The following is a 16,323-nucleotide window of genomic DNA, read 5'->3' on the forward strand; positions in this document are numbered from 1 at the left end:
TTGGTAGCCCTTTGCTGTCCCCTCTCCAGCCGTTCCCTGTCCCTCTTGACCCGGGGAGCCCAGAACTGGACCCAGCGCTCCAGGTGCGGCCTCCCCAGGGCAGCGCAGAGGGGGAGGATGACCTCCCTCCACCCGCTGGCCACGCTCTTCTTGATGCCCCCCAGGATGCCATTGGCATTCTTGGCCACGAGGGCACATTGCTGGCTCATGGTCATCCCGTTGTCCACCAGGACTCTCAGGTCTCTTCCCACTGAGCTGCTCTCCAGCAGGTCACCCCCAACCTGTCCTGGTGCGGGGGGTTATTTGTCCCAGGTGCAGCACCCTGCACTTGCCCTTGTTGAATTTCGTAAGGTTCCTCTTTGCCCAAATCTCCAGCCTGTCTGGGTCTCTCCGTATGGCGGCACGGCCTTCTGGTGTGTCAGCTTTGTGTCATCGGAGAACTTGCTGAGGGTGCGCTCTTGTCCCTTCATCCAGGTCATCGATGAATCTATGGAAGAGGACTGGACCCAGTACTGACCCCTGGGGAACACCGCTCGTCGCTGACCTCCAAAGTAGATGTTCTTCTCTTCCCAGCAGCAATTGCAGTTTATAGTATCTGTGATGCAAAAAGTGGCTGGGACATGATTTAGTGGTGGACTTGGCAGTGTTAGCTTTACAGCTGGACTCAGCGATCTTAAAGGTCTTTTCCAACCTGAACGATTCCATGACTCTGTGATGCTCCAGGATTTTTAATGCCGCTGAAGGGGCCCGCAAGTAAGGTCAGCGTTTTTAGTATTCCATTCTCAGTCCGTCGTAGTATCATTTAGGGTGTCAGTCTTCTCCAGATCGTTTGCTTAACGTCGCAGCTGAATATATTTTCAGATAATAGCAAGTCACACGATGGCCGTGCTCTGGTTGGCGCGAATTAATGGCCCGTAATGATGACAAGAATGGGAAAACCTGCAGAAGCGGTTTCAGAAAGTCGCATTATGTGGGTGGTTTTGGTGGTTTTTGTTTAGTTTGCATTTCAACGTTGCGGTATTATCTGCAATATGAATGTTTATACGAGTAGTAAGCAAGTAAAGCCAAACTCCTGGTATTTCTTCTGCTTTATCCTGGAGCAGTGTCCTACTGGGGACCACATGCGTGTTGTTGCACAACTGTAGCTGCAACCTGAGGTTTCATCTTAGGGTCGTGTAACACAGCCCCAGAGCACAGGCCCAGCGCAGCCACTCCCAATCGCGATGCTAAAGCTCTTTCCTGTGCAGGAGGTTTTATTAATTCAGAATCGTAGAATTGCCCAGGTTGGAAGGGACTTTTCAGATCATAGAGTCCAACCATCAACCCAACACTGCCCAAACCGCCGCTACCCCACGTCCCTCAGCGCCGCGTCTGCCCGGCTTTTCAGTCCCTCCAGGGATGATGACGACTCCACCGCTGCCCTGGGCAGCCTCTTCCAATGCATGACAACCCTTTTGGTGAAGAAATTTCTCCTAATATCCCATCCAAAATCACGAATTATCACTGGAAGGGAATTATAATTGATAGAGGACTTAGTGTGATGAAATCGGTCCTTTAGAATAGCTCACAGAAGGCCTAAGTGCTATCAAAATCCCACAATTAATAAGTCAGTCCTTTGAGCGTGGTTCGGTGAACAGTAAACGCATTTTTCCATTTGTTTTGCAGAGAAAATGGGTAAGTTCTTGTGATTTGAAGAATTGTCTCATATTCAAAGACTGAGTATTACATTTCTAATAGCTTTTTTTTTTTTTCCCCCCTTCCTCACGTCTGACATTCTCTTGACCTCCTGCCACTGCTTGTTTCCACTCTTTCATTAAGACTGCTTTAAGGGAATCTGTGAGTCCCTCTAACAGCGTAATAGAGCTGTCTCAACGTATTTCCTCCTACAGAATATTTTAGAAGAGTGCGTAGCTTTTCAGTGGCAATACTGTAATTACGAGTGTGTAGCAACCCCAAAGGAAAATGCTGCTCCAGCAGTCTTGACCGACAAGGCGAGATGACCCAAGAGGTGCCGGGAAACTTAAGTGCTGGGGCAACTTCTTCTTGCGACCAAGACAGGCTGGAGATCTGGGCAGAGAGAAACCTTATGAAGTTCAACAAGGGCAAGTGTAGGGTGCTGCACCTGGGGAGGAACAACCCCATGCACCAGTACAGGTTGGGTGCTGACCTGCTGGAGAGCAGCTCCATTGCAAGAGGCAATGGGCACAAACTTGAACATAAGAAGTTCCACCTAAACATGAGGAGGAACTTCTTTACCCTGAGGGTGGCAGAGCACTGGAACAGGCTGCCCAGAGAGGTGGTGGAGTCTCCAACTCTGGAGACATTCAAAACCCACCTGGACGTGTTCCTGTGTAACCTGCTCTAGGTGACCCTGCTCTGGCAGGGGGGTTGGACTAGATGATCTCCAGAGGTCCCTTCCAACCCTATGATTCTATGATTCTATGATAAGCTTTTGCAGTGAGCTGTTAGAGTATTTGGTTTTGAATCATAGAATCATAGAATCTTTGTCTAAAGTTCTCCCTGGGTTTGTTTGACACGGAGCGGTGCAGGGGGTTGTTCCTCCCCGGGTGCAGGACTTTGCACTTCTTCCCCTTGATGAACTCCATGAGAACTGTCACCCTATTTCTGCAGCCTGTCAAGACAAACAGCCAGTTGCGCTGAATTAATCGACACAAATGTCAGAATTTGCTTTTGTTCTGTAATCGTCTTTTGGACTAGAGCAGATAATCTCATAAAGGGGAAAAAAAAACCACCATAAATAAGTTTCTTAATTATTTTTTGAAGGACTACAATAGTCTTATAGTCTAATATAGTAAGCGCCCAGTGAGTTGTCCTTGCTGATAATTTTGTGGGCACTTTCACTGATAAACGCACTAATATCAGACTTTGGAGGTCTGTGGAAGGAAGCCGTCCCTCTGCGTCAGATCACAGAGCACGGCACGATGGGCACTGTGTGTGTGGTTTGTGGAAGGTAACGGAAGTGATCTTGGGGGCATTTCATGCAGGTTTGGGTGAAACGGTCACGAGGCAGTTATAATCCCTCGCAACGGTTGCACGCCCCTCTTTGTGGTGTTGACATGGAAGAAGGCGGCTATCCATTATGGTTTGAGGACCCCACAACAATTTATCACCCTTTAGACAATTCTTCTATCACCGGATGACCCCTCCCCGCCCGGGAAGGGCAATCACAGAAAAACCAAGGAAACCCGAGGATTGAAATATAAACAGATTTAATGGAATAAGACTAGGTAATTAACATGATCAATACTAAAGAACCAGTGCTGATCCCGATACCAATAGAAAATGCACAAGGACTATTCCCAGCCTGTTCCATCAGCAGAAGCCGTGCACTCCCCGCAGGGACAGCCAACGTGGGACCCTGCGAGCGCTGCGGCTTCGGGAGGAAGGGAAGGGCTCAGGGCTCCGGCACCGGGGCGAGGAGTTCTCAGGATGGCAGCCATCAAGGGAGAGAGAGAGAGAACTCCTCAGCAAACTTCCTAATTTCTATTGAATGTGCCATTCCTGGTACGAAACAGTCTTGTTGGCAGCTTGGGTCAAGTGCCTGGGTCTCGCTCCTCCTCATCCTCGCACCCCGTGAGCTCGAAAACATTGAGACCTTGAAACCCGCATGCTCTAACTGGCAAGAAAGTAAATTTTTTCACAAATTCAGGCTCTAGAGCCTTCTAGAAGTGCAGTTTTCCCAGGTGTTAGAAGAGAAATTAGCCCTGTATCGCTAAAACCAGGACACTCTCACCTTCTCGTTATACCGGCGTAAGTAGGAAACGCGAATGCAATGCGAAGAGTTTTGTCGCACAGTTCTTTGTCTAAGGGCTGCCACAAAGTCCAGTTGGCTGTATTTCATCCAGCTGCTGTGTGGGGATTGCTTCAGTGGAAGTCAGAAAACCTCGTCTTTTTGTGCAAAGCCGCGGTATCTGGCTTTGAAGCCCGCGGGGAGACGCGCCGTCTCTCGCAGGTACGCTTATCGGGATGCCGCAGCTCCCGGCACTGCGGCACTTCGGCAGCGTGCCATTCATAATTGGCCCCTTTTTGCTATTTTTAGCACCGGCGCCTTTAGATCGCTGGCTTCTATGCAGAGACTCATGGAGCTTTGGGCAGTCCCTTCTCCCTCTGTGCGAAGAGCAAGTGCATTAACAAAGCTTCATGTCGGGGGTTTTACATACACATGCAACTCTGCGTACCTTTTTTTTTTTCCTTTCTTCTCTCTTTTTTTTTTTTTCTCCCTTCTCTTTTTGTGATGCGATACCTGCTTTGGTTTAATTTTGTTCTATCTAGCGCACATCTCTCCGTATCCATATTGCAAAGCCTTTATGAAACCTGCAGGTTTAGGTAGCCCAGCTGAAACCAGGGCATCCCGTTCACAGACGTCCGCCGCTGGGGATTTAAATCATTGCAGACCTGAGGGCAGGCCGAAAGTGATTCTCTTTCCTAATTTTTGTGATCCCGGAAGCTTCCTCTTGGAATGCGCAACCCTAAGGATGATATTTATTTGCCTGGGCTTTTTTCCCTGCAGAGAAGGACCTGGGAGTCCTGGTGCACAACAAGTTGCCCACGAGCCAGCAACGTGCCCTTGTGGCCAAGAAGGCCAATGGTCTCCTGGGGTGGCCAGCAGGTCGAGGGAGGTCTCTGCTCTGCCCTGGTGAGGCTACAGCTGCAGTACCGTGTCCAGTTCTGGACTCCCCCCGTTCAAGAAAGACAAGGAACTGCTGGAGCGAGTCGAGCAGAAGCAGCGAAGATGATCAAGGGACTGGAACATCTCTCTGATGAGCAAAGGCTGAGAGACCTGGGGCTGTTCAGCCTGGAGAAGAGCAGACTGAGAGGGGGTCTCATCAATGCTGATCAATATCTAACAGGCAGATGGCAAGAGGATGGGGCCAGATTCTTCTCAGTGGTGCCCAGTGACAGGACAAGGGGCAACGGGCACAAGCCGGAACACGGGAAATTCCATCTCAACATGAGGAAAAAACTTCTTTCCTTTGAGGGTGCCAGAGCCCTGGCACAGGCCGCCCAGAGAGGTGGTGGAGTCTCCTGCTCTGGAGATACTCAAACCAACCCAGACACGTTCCTGTGAAACGTGCTCTGGGTGACCCTGCTCTGGCAGGGGTTTGGACTAGATGCTCCTTTCCAACCCTGACCATTCTGTGTTTCTGTGATCTGGAGACTGGGATGCAGTGAGACATGAAATCCGTGGAACTGAAGGGCTGACAGCAGGCTACAGGGTGGTAAGGAGCTGGCAGGGGTGGGTCAGCTCAACAGCTGGACGCGAGTGGTGGGACAGCACGGGCTGTGACAGCATCTGCCGAGCGTGGTCCGCAGGGAGGAATCCGGAATTCTGTTAACAACACTACCCGCCATCTCCCAGAGCATCTTCTGTGGTTAAATACCTCTCCAATCAATTTGTCATTTTCCACATATGGCAGGATGCTGGAATTGGGTTTAGATGGAGGAAAGGTCATAATTGGACCTCTTTTATATTTTGTACCGCGTGCTGTTTAACACCTTTGTCAGTGACATGGACAGTGGGATTTAGGGACAGTGAGTTTGCTGATGACACCAAGCTGTGTGTCATGGTCGACGTGCTGGAGGGAGGGGATGCCATCCAGAGGGGCCTGGACAGGCTGGAGAGGTGGGTCTGTGCGAACCTCGTGAAGTTCAACCAGGCCAAGTGCAGGGTCCTGCACCTGGGTCATGGCAACCCCAAGCACAAATCCAGGCTGGGAGGAGAACGGCTGGAGAGCAGCCCTGAGGAGAAGGACTTGGGGGTGTTGGTGGGTGAGAAGCTCCACACGAGCCAACGTGCGCTGGCAGCCCAGAAAGCCCCCCCCATCCCGGGCTGCATCCCCAGCAGCGTGGGCAGCAGGGCGAGGGGGGGGATTCCGCCCCTCTGCTCCGCTCGGGGGAGACCCCGCTGCAGTGCTGCCTCCAGCGCTGGGGCACCAACAGCAGAAGGACACGGAGCTGTGGGAGCGGGGCCGGAGGAGGCCCCGGAGATGCTGGGAGGGCTGGAGCCCCTCTGCTGTGAGAACAGGCTGAGATTGCTGGGGGGGTTCAGCCTGGAGAAGAGAAGGCTCCAGGGAGACCTCGGAGCCCCTTCCAGTCCCTCAAGGGGCTCCAGGAGAGATGGGGAGGGACTCTGGAGCAGGGAGGGGAGCCATGGACGAGGGGGAATGGCTTCGAACTGATAGAGGGGAGATTTGGGCGAGAGATCAGGAGGAAATGCCTTCCTGTGAGGGCGCTGAGCCCCTGGCCCAGGTTGCCCAGAGAAGCTGTGGCTGCCCCATCCCTGGAGGGGTTCAAGGCCAGGTTGGAGGGGGCTTGGGGCAACCTGGGCTGGTGGGAGGTGTCCCTGCCCAGGGCAGGGGTTGGCACTGGGTGGGCTTTGAGGTCCTTCCAACCTAAACCATTCTTGTGATTCCATGATACCGGGCAAGGCATGAATTGGCAGACTACAGTTGCCAGCTTGTTTGGAAAACTGTTTCAAAGTTTGTTGTGATGATAGGAAACTAAATTAACCTTAGAAATTAGGATTATGCTCAAGTCACCAGGTTAGGCAAGAGTGCTGATCACACAGGGATGGTTTTTGGTGCCTCAGAATACTTGATGTTGAACAGCTGAGCGGCAGTTGACCATAATGCAAATATTAACTGTCCGTATCAGAATGAAGTCATATGGAATGGTGAATTAAGACCCTTGGCTCATCTTCCCTTTCTCTTTACCCCGAGAAGGATATTTTATGGCATTTTATGTTACTGAGGTTAAAGTATGTTTAGAAGCTGTCCACAAAAGATCTACCCAGGCCCTTCTTACGAGATGACTCGTTTCAACAGCAAAGTTCCCCTTTTCAGGGTCATAAAGAGCCATTTGTGTTTTTATAGTCTTGTAAAATATGTCGCCAAATTGCTTCCAGACTGTGCTAAAATAAAAACTCCAACAATCTCTTTGAGGAGTTGAGAGAGTCTTAAAGCTGGAGCTGCAGTTTTCTGCGGTGGTTGGCGCGTGGTGTTTGACAGAGAGTCTTCTGCTTCGACCATGCCTCTTTTCCCGAATTTCCAGACACTTAAAGGGCACTATTTTTGCTTTGATAAAAGCCCTCAACTTTTCCGTCTCCTGGTGGGAAGTTCTGACCAGGAGCTGTTTTCTAATACAAAGCTACAAACTTCTGAGGATTTTGCTGATATTAATCCACGGATGGGGCCAAGGACTTGTTCCATCAGGGATCTAATTTGCCTTTCCGGAGTAAGAAGGTGTGACCTAAACTATATTTTCTGCTGTGATCAATGAATCTTTCCCTCAAAGGAATGTTTTTTAATAGCGCTGTCCTGGTCTTAATTGTGCTTGTCTGTTTATCGTGAGAAATCAAAGAATCAATGTCCAAAAAACCCGTGTGTTCATCTTAAATTCACTGCCCCGTGGGAACGATGGGGTTCATGTATTTTCAAGAGTTTTGTTGTCAAGCAGGGGATGTCAAAAGTCGGATAATCTCAACCAGTCCTTGCGCAAGTGGGAATTACAGGAAGATTCTCTGCGATTCTCACAGATTTTCAGAGGTGCCCGGCGGGGCTCTGCTCCTCCCCACAGAGCGTCACCTCCAACGCGAGGTTCAGATCGGCCGAAGGCTGGGGCTGTTTGGGCACCAAATTCCCCAGTACGAGCAGCGGGCGGTGAAGGCAGCGAGGTAAAACCCGCTCGATTTTACGCGTTAACGAACACTTCGCTGGGTACGATGTGCTAGGACTTGGTGGCGGGACGCGTTTCAATTCATAATAGGTCTTCCAATAAAGAATGAATGCTTCTAATTGCTAGTATTGGCTGGGTCCGAGTGTAGCCACTGTGAAAGATATACAGCACGGCTAAGAATAGCTCGTTTATCAGTGTGGTAACTCTGAAGTAGCATTACCTCCGGGCTCCCCGCACCAGAAGCTTTTCTGTCCTTAAATAAAACATCAATACATAATTCACCCTCTGCTTTTCATCAAGTACATCTTCAGGAGACCTTGGACCATTCATCAAAACCCGCGGGAGCTATTTCTGTTTCCTAATTTACATCGCCGCCCCGGCCACCTCAACCGTAGATTAAATGGCTCCAGTTCAGGCTTTTCAGTGGGGAAAAAGAGCTCGTCGTGAGCTCTTTGGCCCTTAGAGACAGGAGAGAGATAGAGGGAGGGAGTGCAGATATTCACACAATAAACCCGTAAAGCATTTAACCTTTTGGTGCTAATTCCTTCCACACCTTCTTCAGAATAAGGTATGCACTAAAGTTTAGAAAATGGGACAAAATCCGTGTGTATATATATTTTTTTGGGGGGTAGGGGACATACAAAACCAACAACAGCCAGAAAACCCCAACAACAACAACAAAAAAAAAACCCCATAAACAAACAAAAAATATTTTGAGGCCTACTAACGCGCTCGCCGGGGGACTTGGTTTAGGAGAGGCAAAAATGAATGTGGAGGTGAAAGTCAGCGCGGTGCTTTTGCCTCTGGTTTTCTTATTCTGCGCCTCTACGGCGCAAGTGGGAAAGGTGATTTTTCCGTGTTATAACCACGCTTCCCCGGTGTCCGTCCGCTTGAGGAGTGGCAGGCAATAACCGCGCACAGGTGGGTATTATCTGTGCCACTGTCAGATGACAAAGAAAAAGGCAAATGAGTTCACTTGCATAGTTGACCTGTCTGAGGAATAATGCCAGGAAAAAGAATCAATATTCTGTATTTTGTCATATTTAATATCAAACGGTTTGGTTTTCCTATTATGCTGTGAACTAGATTACTAAAAAAAAAAAAATCATACCAAAAAATCCTAGTATCAATATCAATTATGGGGATTTGGGTTCGGAGAAATGCTGGCTACCAGATTTGCAGCTAAGCCGCTCTGTGCCCGGGTGTATCTAGAGACGTACCCCCACTGGTCTTGGAAAAGAAAAAAAAAAAAAGAAGGAAAATGAGCAAGATACTCTTTAAACACGTATCGGTAGCGTTTCTTGCTTATTTACAGGAGAGGCAAGCGACACTAAATTAAGCACGTCATTTATTCTTGGTAAATTAGTTTTTTTCCAATGGGGCAGCTAATTCTGGATCAGAAAAGGGTAATAATAAAGCCTCCCTCCATAAAAAGCTTTTTTAAATTTTTTTATTTTTTTTCTTCCACGGGCGCAGATGGCGAGCACCTGTCTCGTGCGGTGAGCAGGTTGTGGCGGCAGTACGGACCATCAAAAAAAGCTGCGTTTGGAATACGCAGGAGCACAGTCCGTTCCTCTCGGCCGGACGCCGCAGCGGATAGCTTGGGAAAGCTTGCATACCACGTTATTTAATTTTTCTTTTTTGCTTGAAAAGCAGTGCTTGGGTGGATGAAATATCTCGGGTTGCGTTTCTCTTTGGTGAGGGTGCAAGAAATAAGGTACGAAATAGCTGTTTCTGATACCTATATCTATTTGCCACCCTCTGTACATCAATATTTCTGTGCCGTAGGGAGCCAAGGTCTCTTTCAGAGAGACCTGGGGACGATCAGGACCCAATTCAGTGGAGAACGAACCCAAAAAACGGAGGCAGCCACATCCCTTAAGCACCACCGAATGACGGGGGTGAACACCGAATAGGTGCAGCGTATACAAGTATAGGCTGGAAACCACGCGCTTGGATATATTTTGCTAATAATTCCAGGAAAATGAATAGCAAGAGGGGGAAAGAGATGACGTTGAAATAAATGCATGTTGTACTGGAGAAATGTGCCGTTCCCTCGCAAAGGCGCTTGGCAAAGGACCATTTGCTGGAGGACGGAATTCCTTCCTTAGAGCTGGTAAAATAGTATCTTTACGCATCATTATTCACACGGAAGTGCGCGCGTGTCTTGCAGAGTGCTTCGCAAGAAATCTCGAAACCAGAGCATCAATTTAGAGCTGTTGAAAATCTGTTTTATTTACAGCAAAGGCAGCCTGAACTCTTCCCAACAGAACAAAGCTAAGAGGCCAACAGCTGTGACTTGTTGGAATTAAATAGCCCTTCCTTTAAATATCCTTTTGACTACAAATGATCGGGAAACGAGTAATGCTTTGCGGTAGCAAGACACCAAAAAACCCCGGTCTCTCTGCACGTAGCTTGAACGTGACCCCCCCGTTGTGGGTCCCTCCCAACTGGAGCTATTCTGTTCTATAAGTCTTTATTACTTTGGAATTAAATTACTACCTCAACCATTTTTTATTTTTTTTTTATTTTTTTTTTGGCGTGAGCTTTAAGCTGCAACCACGCAGACGGTAAATGGGGAAATAAGTCAACAAGCGACGGTTCAGAGAAGTTTTTTCCCCGCGTTCCTAGTCTTATAAGCACAAAATTTACTTCTTTCACTGCCTTCTGTCGAGGTGGTGTGGATTAAAGTGCTTTCAAAAATACTACTGTGTTATCGTGCAGTCAGGTATGTTCCTGATGCAGTTTTTAGGTGATAGTGCTAAACCTAGCAAGCTATGCAGGGGGACCGTGGTAATTCCCTTTTCTTTACGAGTCACAATTTCCTTGCGACTGTTCCATAGTTTGCAAGAGTAATTGCGCTGTGTTCATTGTTGGCTCTAAAATCATTAATTTTAGTGCCGTGGTTTCACATTGGTAACATTTAATTATTTTTTAACAGAAAAAGGGTTTAAGTGAGGTGGTTTTGTACTGGTTTCTTACAGCACAGATGGCTGTTAATCCATTAAAATTGCATTAATATTTGCTAATGACGAAACAAGGGAATTACAATATTGCACAGCGGCCCGTTTTTGGATAATTGCGCATCCGTTAATCACTTGTACCTAGCAGGAGTAGAAAGATGGAGCCATTAGAGGCAAGAAGGGTTCAAAGTGCAGGATGGAGCGACAGGAGAAATGGGTTTCTTTAAAAAGGAAATATTTGAAAGATGAAGCTTGTAGTGCACTATATTAAATATCATGGAATCACAGAATGGTTAGAGTTGGAAGGGACCTTGAAGACCATCCAGTGCTACCCCCTGCCCTGGGCAGGGACACCTCCCACCAGCCCAGGTTGCCCCAAGCCCCCTCCAACCTGGTCTTGAACCCCTCCAGGGATGGGGCAGCCACAGCTTCTCTGGGCAACCTGGGCCAGGGGTTCACCACCCTCACAGGGAGGCATTTCCTCCTGATCTCTCGCCCAAATCTCCCCTCTATCAGTTCGAAGCCATTCCCCCTCGTCCATGGCTCCCCTCCCTGCTCCAGAGTCCCTCCCCATCTCTCCTGGAGCCCCTTTAGGGACTGGAAGGGGCTCCGAGGTCTCCCCGGAGCCTTCTCTTCTCCAGGCTGAACCCCCCCAGCTCTCTCAGCCTGTCCCCACAGCAGAGGGGCTCCAGCCCTTGGATCATCTTCGTGGCCTCCTCTGGACCTGCTGCATCTGGTCCACATCCTTCTCATGTTGGTGCCCCAGAGCTGGAGGCAGTACTCCAAATATCCTAAAAGCTGTTGAGGAAAAATGATCAGGAGGCAAGACGTTACTAAGATGATGCTTATTAGAAAACATTGGAAACATCGTAAATATAAAGCGAACTAGCTTTGTGCAAACTCTACTGCAGGAGTTGATTTTCCTAACATAGTTGTTCTTAACAGCAAATTTATTGTGTTCTATGTAGAACTGATACTCTCAAATAGAAAAAGTGATGTTCAGAATTGGAATTTGAAACCAGCACTAAAAATCAGACAGTAGAGGCTACGGTTTGTGGAGCTACAGCTGAAGTGAGAAAAATGTGGAGGTACTCACCGTTATTAGGTCATAGAATGACACAGACGGGAAGAAGCCTCAGAGGGTCTGTAGAATCGTAGAATCATCTAGGTTGGAAAGGACCTTTCAGATCATCAAGTCCAACTATTAACCAAACACTGCCAAAACCGCCACTAAACCATGTCCCTAAGCTCCATGTCTACGCATCTTTTAAATACCTTCAGGGATGGCGATTCTGACACTTCCCTGGGCAGCCTGTTCCAATGTTTGATAACCCTTTAGTTGAAGAAATTTTTCCTAATATCCATCCCAAACCTCCCCTGGTGTAACTTGAGTCCATTTCCCTTCCCCTTCCAAAAGCAGGGTCTGCTCTGGGCTCAGGGCTGTGTCCCGTCACCTCCTCCCAGAGCAGAGATCCCACAACCTTTCTGAACAACCTGCTTCACGGTCCTTGACATGGAAAGGGTTTTTCCTTGTATCCGGCTTGAACCTTGATTGTATTTATTTCTGCCCTTTGTCTTTTCATCTCCCATCACGAATCACAGTGAGAAGCCCAGCTCCACCTCCCTGATAAAATCCTTGAAGGCATAAGAAGGTTCCTCCTGTGGGGTCCACCAAAGCCTTCTCTTCCCCAGGCTGGGGATTCAACCCTGTCCTCTCAGCCTCTCCTACTGTCTGTGCTCTAACTATTCAGAGGTTTTGGAGAGCGTTTGGTTGATTGGTTTGTCTCTTTCAGTTGTTTTTTTGCAAAATACTTTGCAGGGACTTGTTCAGAATTGCACACAACGGAAGATTACCCTCTAATAAGTGAATGCGTAGCATTGGTTAAAAGGTTTAGAGTGAGTTTCATGCTCTCCAAATTGAACTAATACTAATACATAAGTGATGGGTTGGGTTTTTCTGTGGAGCTTTAAATTTGAACTAACCAAACTAATTTCCAGACTCTGCAAATGTCGTGCTGTGAATCTGTATCTTAAAGATATGTTGCCCTGTAAATCATAGAATCGTAGAATCGCCGAGGTTGAAAGGAACCTTTAAGATCATCGAGTCCAACCATCAACCTAACTCTGACAAAAGCCATCACTAAACCATGTCTCTAGGCACTATGTCTACCCGTCTTTTAAATGCCTCCAGGGATGGTGACCCAACAGCTTCCCTGGGCAGCTTCTTCCAATGCTTAGTAACCCTTTCGGTGTAGAAAGTTTTCCTAATATCCATCCTAAACCTCCCCTGGCACAACTTGAGGCTGTTTCCTCTTGTCCTATTGCCTCTTCCCTGGGAGAAGAGACCGACCCCCCCTGGCTACCCCCTCCTTTCAGGGAGCTGTGGAGAGCGAGGTCTCCCGTCGGCCTCCTCTTCTCCAGGCTGAACACCCCCAGCCCCCTCAGCCGCTCCTCACCAGACTCGTGCTCCAGACCCCTCACCAGCTCCGTTGCCCTTCTCTGGACTCGCTCCAGCCCCTCCATGTCTTTTTTGTGGTGAGGGGCCCAGAACTGGACACAGCCCTCGAGGTGGGGCCTCACTGGTGCTGAGTGGAGGGGGAAAGCAGTAAAGGAGCTCTAGCTCAGGGAAACCACAAAAGTAAAACAAACCAAACCAAAAAAAAACCAACCCCAAAACGAAGCAAAACAAAAAACCACAAACAAACATACCGTAAGAATATGTTGACTTCTGGCAAATTGTGCCCTTTTAATCAAAGGTTTTGGCAGTCTCTTTTAGAGATAGCTGGCTCAGCAGATTATGCTGTTGTCCCCAACTTTGTGCTAAACCGAGGACCACATCTTACCTGGCACTTCTTGTTCTCAAAGGCAGTAGTTGGTTATTTTTACACTGCTTTTACGCACTAGGTGAAGGAATTGTCACGTGAAACGAAAAAAGCTGTGATCTCTAGCTTATAGGTGAAGTAAAACTACATGCGCTCCTTTGCAGAAAGATCACCACCCTTCTTGTGGAGTAGGATTTGCCAGCTGGAATTTGGAATTGGGTTGTACCAGGACGCTCGCCCGAAACGTGCGGTTTGAGTCCTTTACGTGGCAGATTGGGAGTTTCGGTCTTTGTGGTTGCTTGAGTCACCACGCTTCATGCTTAGCAATTTTCCAACCAGCTGGAGGTGAAGTAGAAATGAAAATCTACCTTTGGTATAGCAGGCAAGCACTTCGGATACAATGGGAAATAACCTGGCATCCACAAGATTTCACAGAGATAATTTCATTGGCCAAACCCATGTGCAATTATGAAATTTATTTTTCTAAAGCTGCTATCCGTGCTGCACAGAAAAAAAATATGTACCTGCTTCTCTGACTGAACATAGCCTTGCTTTTCAGAAATGCCTTTGAAGGTGTCTCTCCTTCTTATTTGCTGTAGAAGTTTTAGACCCCTGCCACCTCCTGGTAAAAAAACCAAAAACAACCCACCTTGACCTTAAAACATGTGTTTCTGCAAAAAGCTCGCTGCTTGGTATAGGTGAGGCTGAGGAGGGACACAGACGAGCTTGAGGGGTAAGCTAAAATCATCTAGAACAGCAAAAAAGTGAGGGGAACATAATCACAAAGTAATGAAGTGAGGTTGAAATGAGGTTCTAGCCCAAGCAAGCCATCGGATCTGCATAGAGTTCTGTAGATGGCACTTTTAACCTAAAAAAAATCTCGTATTTGCTTTTTCCCCTCACGTTCCTCTCACCAAGTATCGGCTTCGCGTCTGACTTTGTCCCACCTATGAAAGTACAACTGTCAACACTGTCGGTTGTGAAGAGCTGCTAGTAGGGAGATAAACCTGTCAGCGCATCCCGGAGCAGCAGTTGTGATGGACTGTTGCCTCACAGTCAATCTAACGCGTTGCCGCCAGGAGGAGAGTGGAGCCAAAGTAGCACAGAACTAGAAACTCTTAGCTCTAAAAACACCCAAGTTAATATTAGCAGATAACTCCCTTATTGCCTCGGAAGTTGTTTCCAGTTTGCACAGGTGGCCTTACGATGAAAACTTCAATGTAAATCTATTTCTAATGCCCGATTAAAATATATTTACATGGATTTCTTCTTTTTTCCCCCTCTTTAGGTCTGTTATTTTTCTTACGATGGAAAGGCTGGTTGTCTATCTACTGGTTATTAGCACAGCTGTGAAGGCCATGATGTGTCCCAAAAGATGCATGTGTCAAAACCTGTCTCCATCCTTCACGATTCTCTGCACGAAGACGGGGCTTCTCTTTGTGCCCCCCAGTATTGACAGGAGAACAGCAGAACTAAGGTTAATGGATAACTTTATCACTACACTTAGGAGAAAAGATTTTGCAAACATGACTAATCTAATTCATTTGACACTATCGAGGAATACAATAAGTCAAATCATGCCTTATGCATTTTTTGATCTTAAAGGCCTTCACGCCTTACACTTGGATAGTAATAGACTGACTTACATCAACGAAGATCATTTCAAAGGTTTAATTAATCTTCGGCATTTAATACTTAGTAACAATCAATTAAACTATATCTCTCCGGGGTCATTGGATGACTTTATAGAAACAATTGAAGACCTGGATCTGTCCTACAACAACCTCGTTAATGTTCCTTGGGAAACAATTGCCAAACTTTCTAATGTCAATACGGTCAGTTTGGATCATAATCTCATTGAGTTTGTGCCAGAGGGAATCTTCTCCAACCTTCACAAACTTGCCCGCCTAGACATGACCTCCAACAAGTTGAAAAAGATCCCCCCTGATCCTTTGTTTTCCAGAATACCTGTGTACGCCAAGTCTAAAGGATCTCCACTGTCGTCCCTGGTGCTTAGCTTCGGCGGGAATCCTTTGCACTGCAACTGCGAACTCGTGTGGCTGAGACGTCTTACCAGAGAAGACGATCTAGAAACCTGCGCCTCTCCACCAGAACTGATGGGCAAATACTTTTGGTCTATTAAAGAGGAGGAATTTGTCTGTGAACCTCCGATGATAACACACCGAACCCCAAAACTAACAGTGACAGAAGGCCAAAGCGTCTCTTTGAAGTGCAAAGCTGTTGGCGATCCAGATCCCTATGTTCGCTGGATCTCGCCCGATGGGAAGCTGGTCTCTAACACTTCTAGGACGATTTCTTATGAGAATGGTACTCTGGATATTTTGGTTACGTCTTTGACTGACAAGGGCACGTTTACCTGCATAGCATCAAATGCTGCGGGAGAGTCGACGGCACCAGTCGAACTCCTCGTTACCCCCTACCCTAACCTGGCTAACAGCACCAACTGCGACAAAGACGCGGAGCCTGGCCCCTCGGATATTCTCATATCTGCCAAGTCAAGCTTTCCGAACGAAACGAAGGCTCAGCAGGAGAAGGCGGTCGTGGTTGCTGAGCTGACATCGTCCTCTGCTCTTATCCAGTGGCCTTCTCAGCACCACCTCCCCGGGATTCGAATGTACCAGATTCAGTACAACAGTTCTGCCGACGACATACTAGTGTACAGGTAACGCCGCTCCCATACCCATGCTCATCCCTCCGTGAAGTAGGTAGTGGAAGTCAGGAAAAAGGATAGCACAGTTTGATGCGTTCTGTGCAACGAGAGCTATCTGGCAAGCAGTAACTATCAATGAGGGGACGAGGAGTCAATGGCTGCCTTAGACTTT

The 16,323-nt window shown here is 47.8% G+C and overlaps 1 protein-coding gene across 7 annotated transcripts in view; it reads left to right on the forward strand.

The window, feature by feature from the left end:
* LOC134507687 (leucine-rich repeat and fibronectin type III domain-containing protein 1-like protein) overlaps positions 1 to 16,323 on the forward strand; it is a 71,046-nt gene that overhangs the window by 37,352 nt on the left and 17,371 nt on the right. For 5 of the 7 annotated variants that reach the window (XM_063318488.1, XM_063318485.1, XM_063318483.1 and 2 more), the window contains one exon: positions 14,769 to 16,163. In XM_063318488.1, the coding sequence (XP_063174558.1) occupies positions 14,788 to 16,163 (1,376 nt within the window). In that variant the 5' untranslated portion in view covers positions 14,769 to 14,787. Of the gene's footprint in view, positions 1 to 474; positions 552 to 586; positions 759 to 14,768; positions 16,164 to 16,323 lie in introns of those variants that run through there. The other 2 variants (XM_063318484.1, XM_063318486.1) reach the window with 2 other exon arrangements.

Source organism: Chroicocephalus ridibundus, chromosome 26 (genome assembly GCF_963924245.1).
Source record: "Chroicocephalus ridibundus chromosome 26, bChrRid1.1, whole genome shotgun sequence".
NCBI classification, from domain to species: Eukaryota; Metazoa; Chordata; class Aves; order Charadriiformes; family Laridae; genus Chroicocephalus; species Chroicocephalus ridibundus.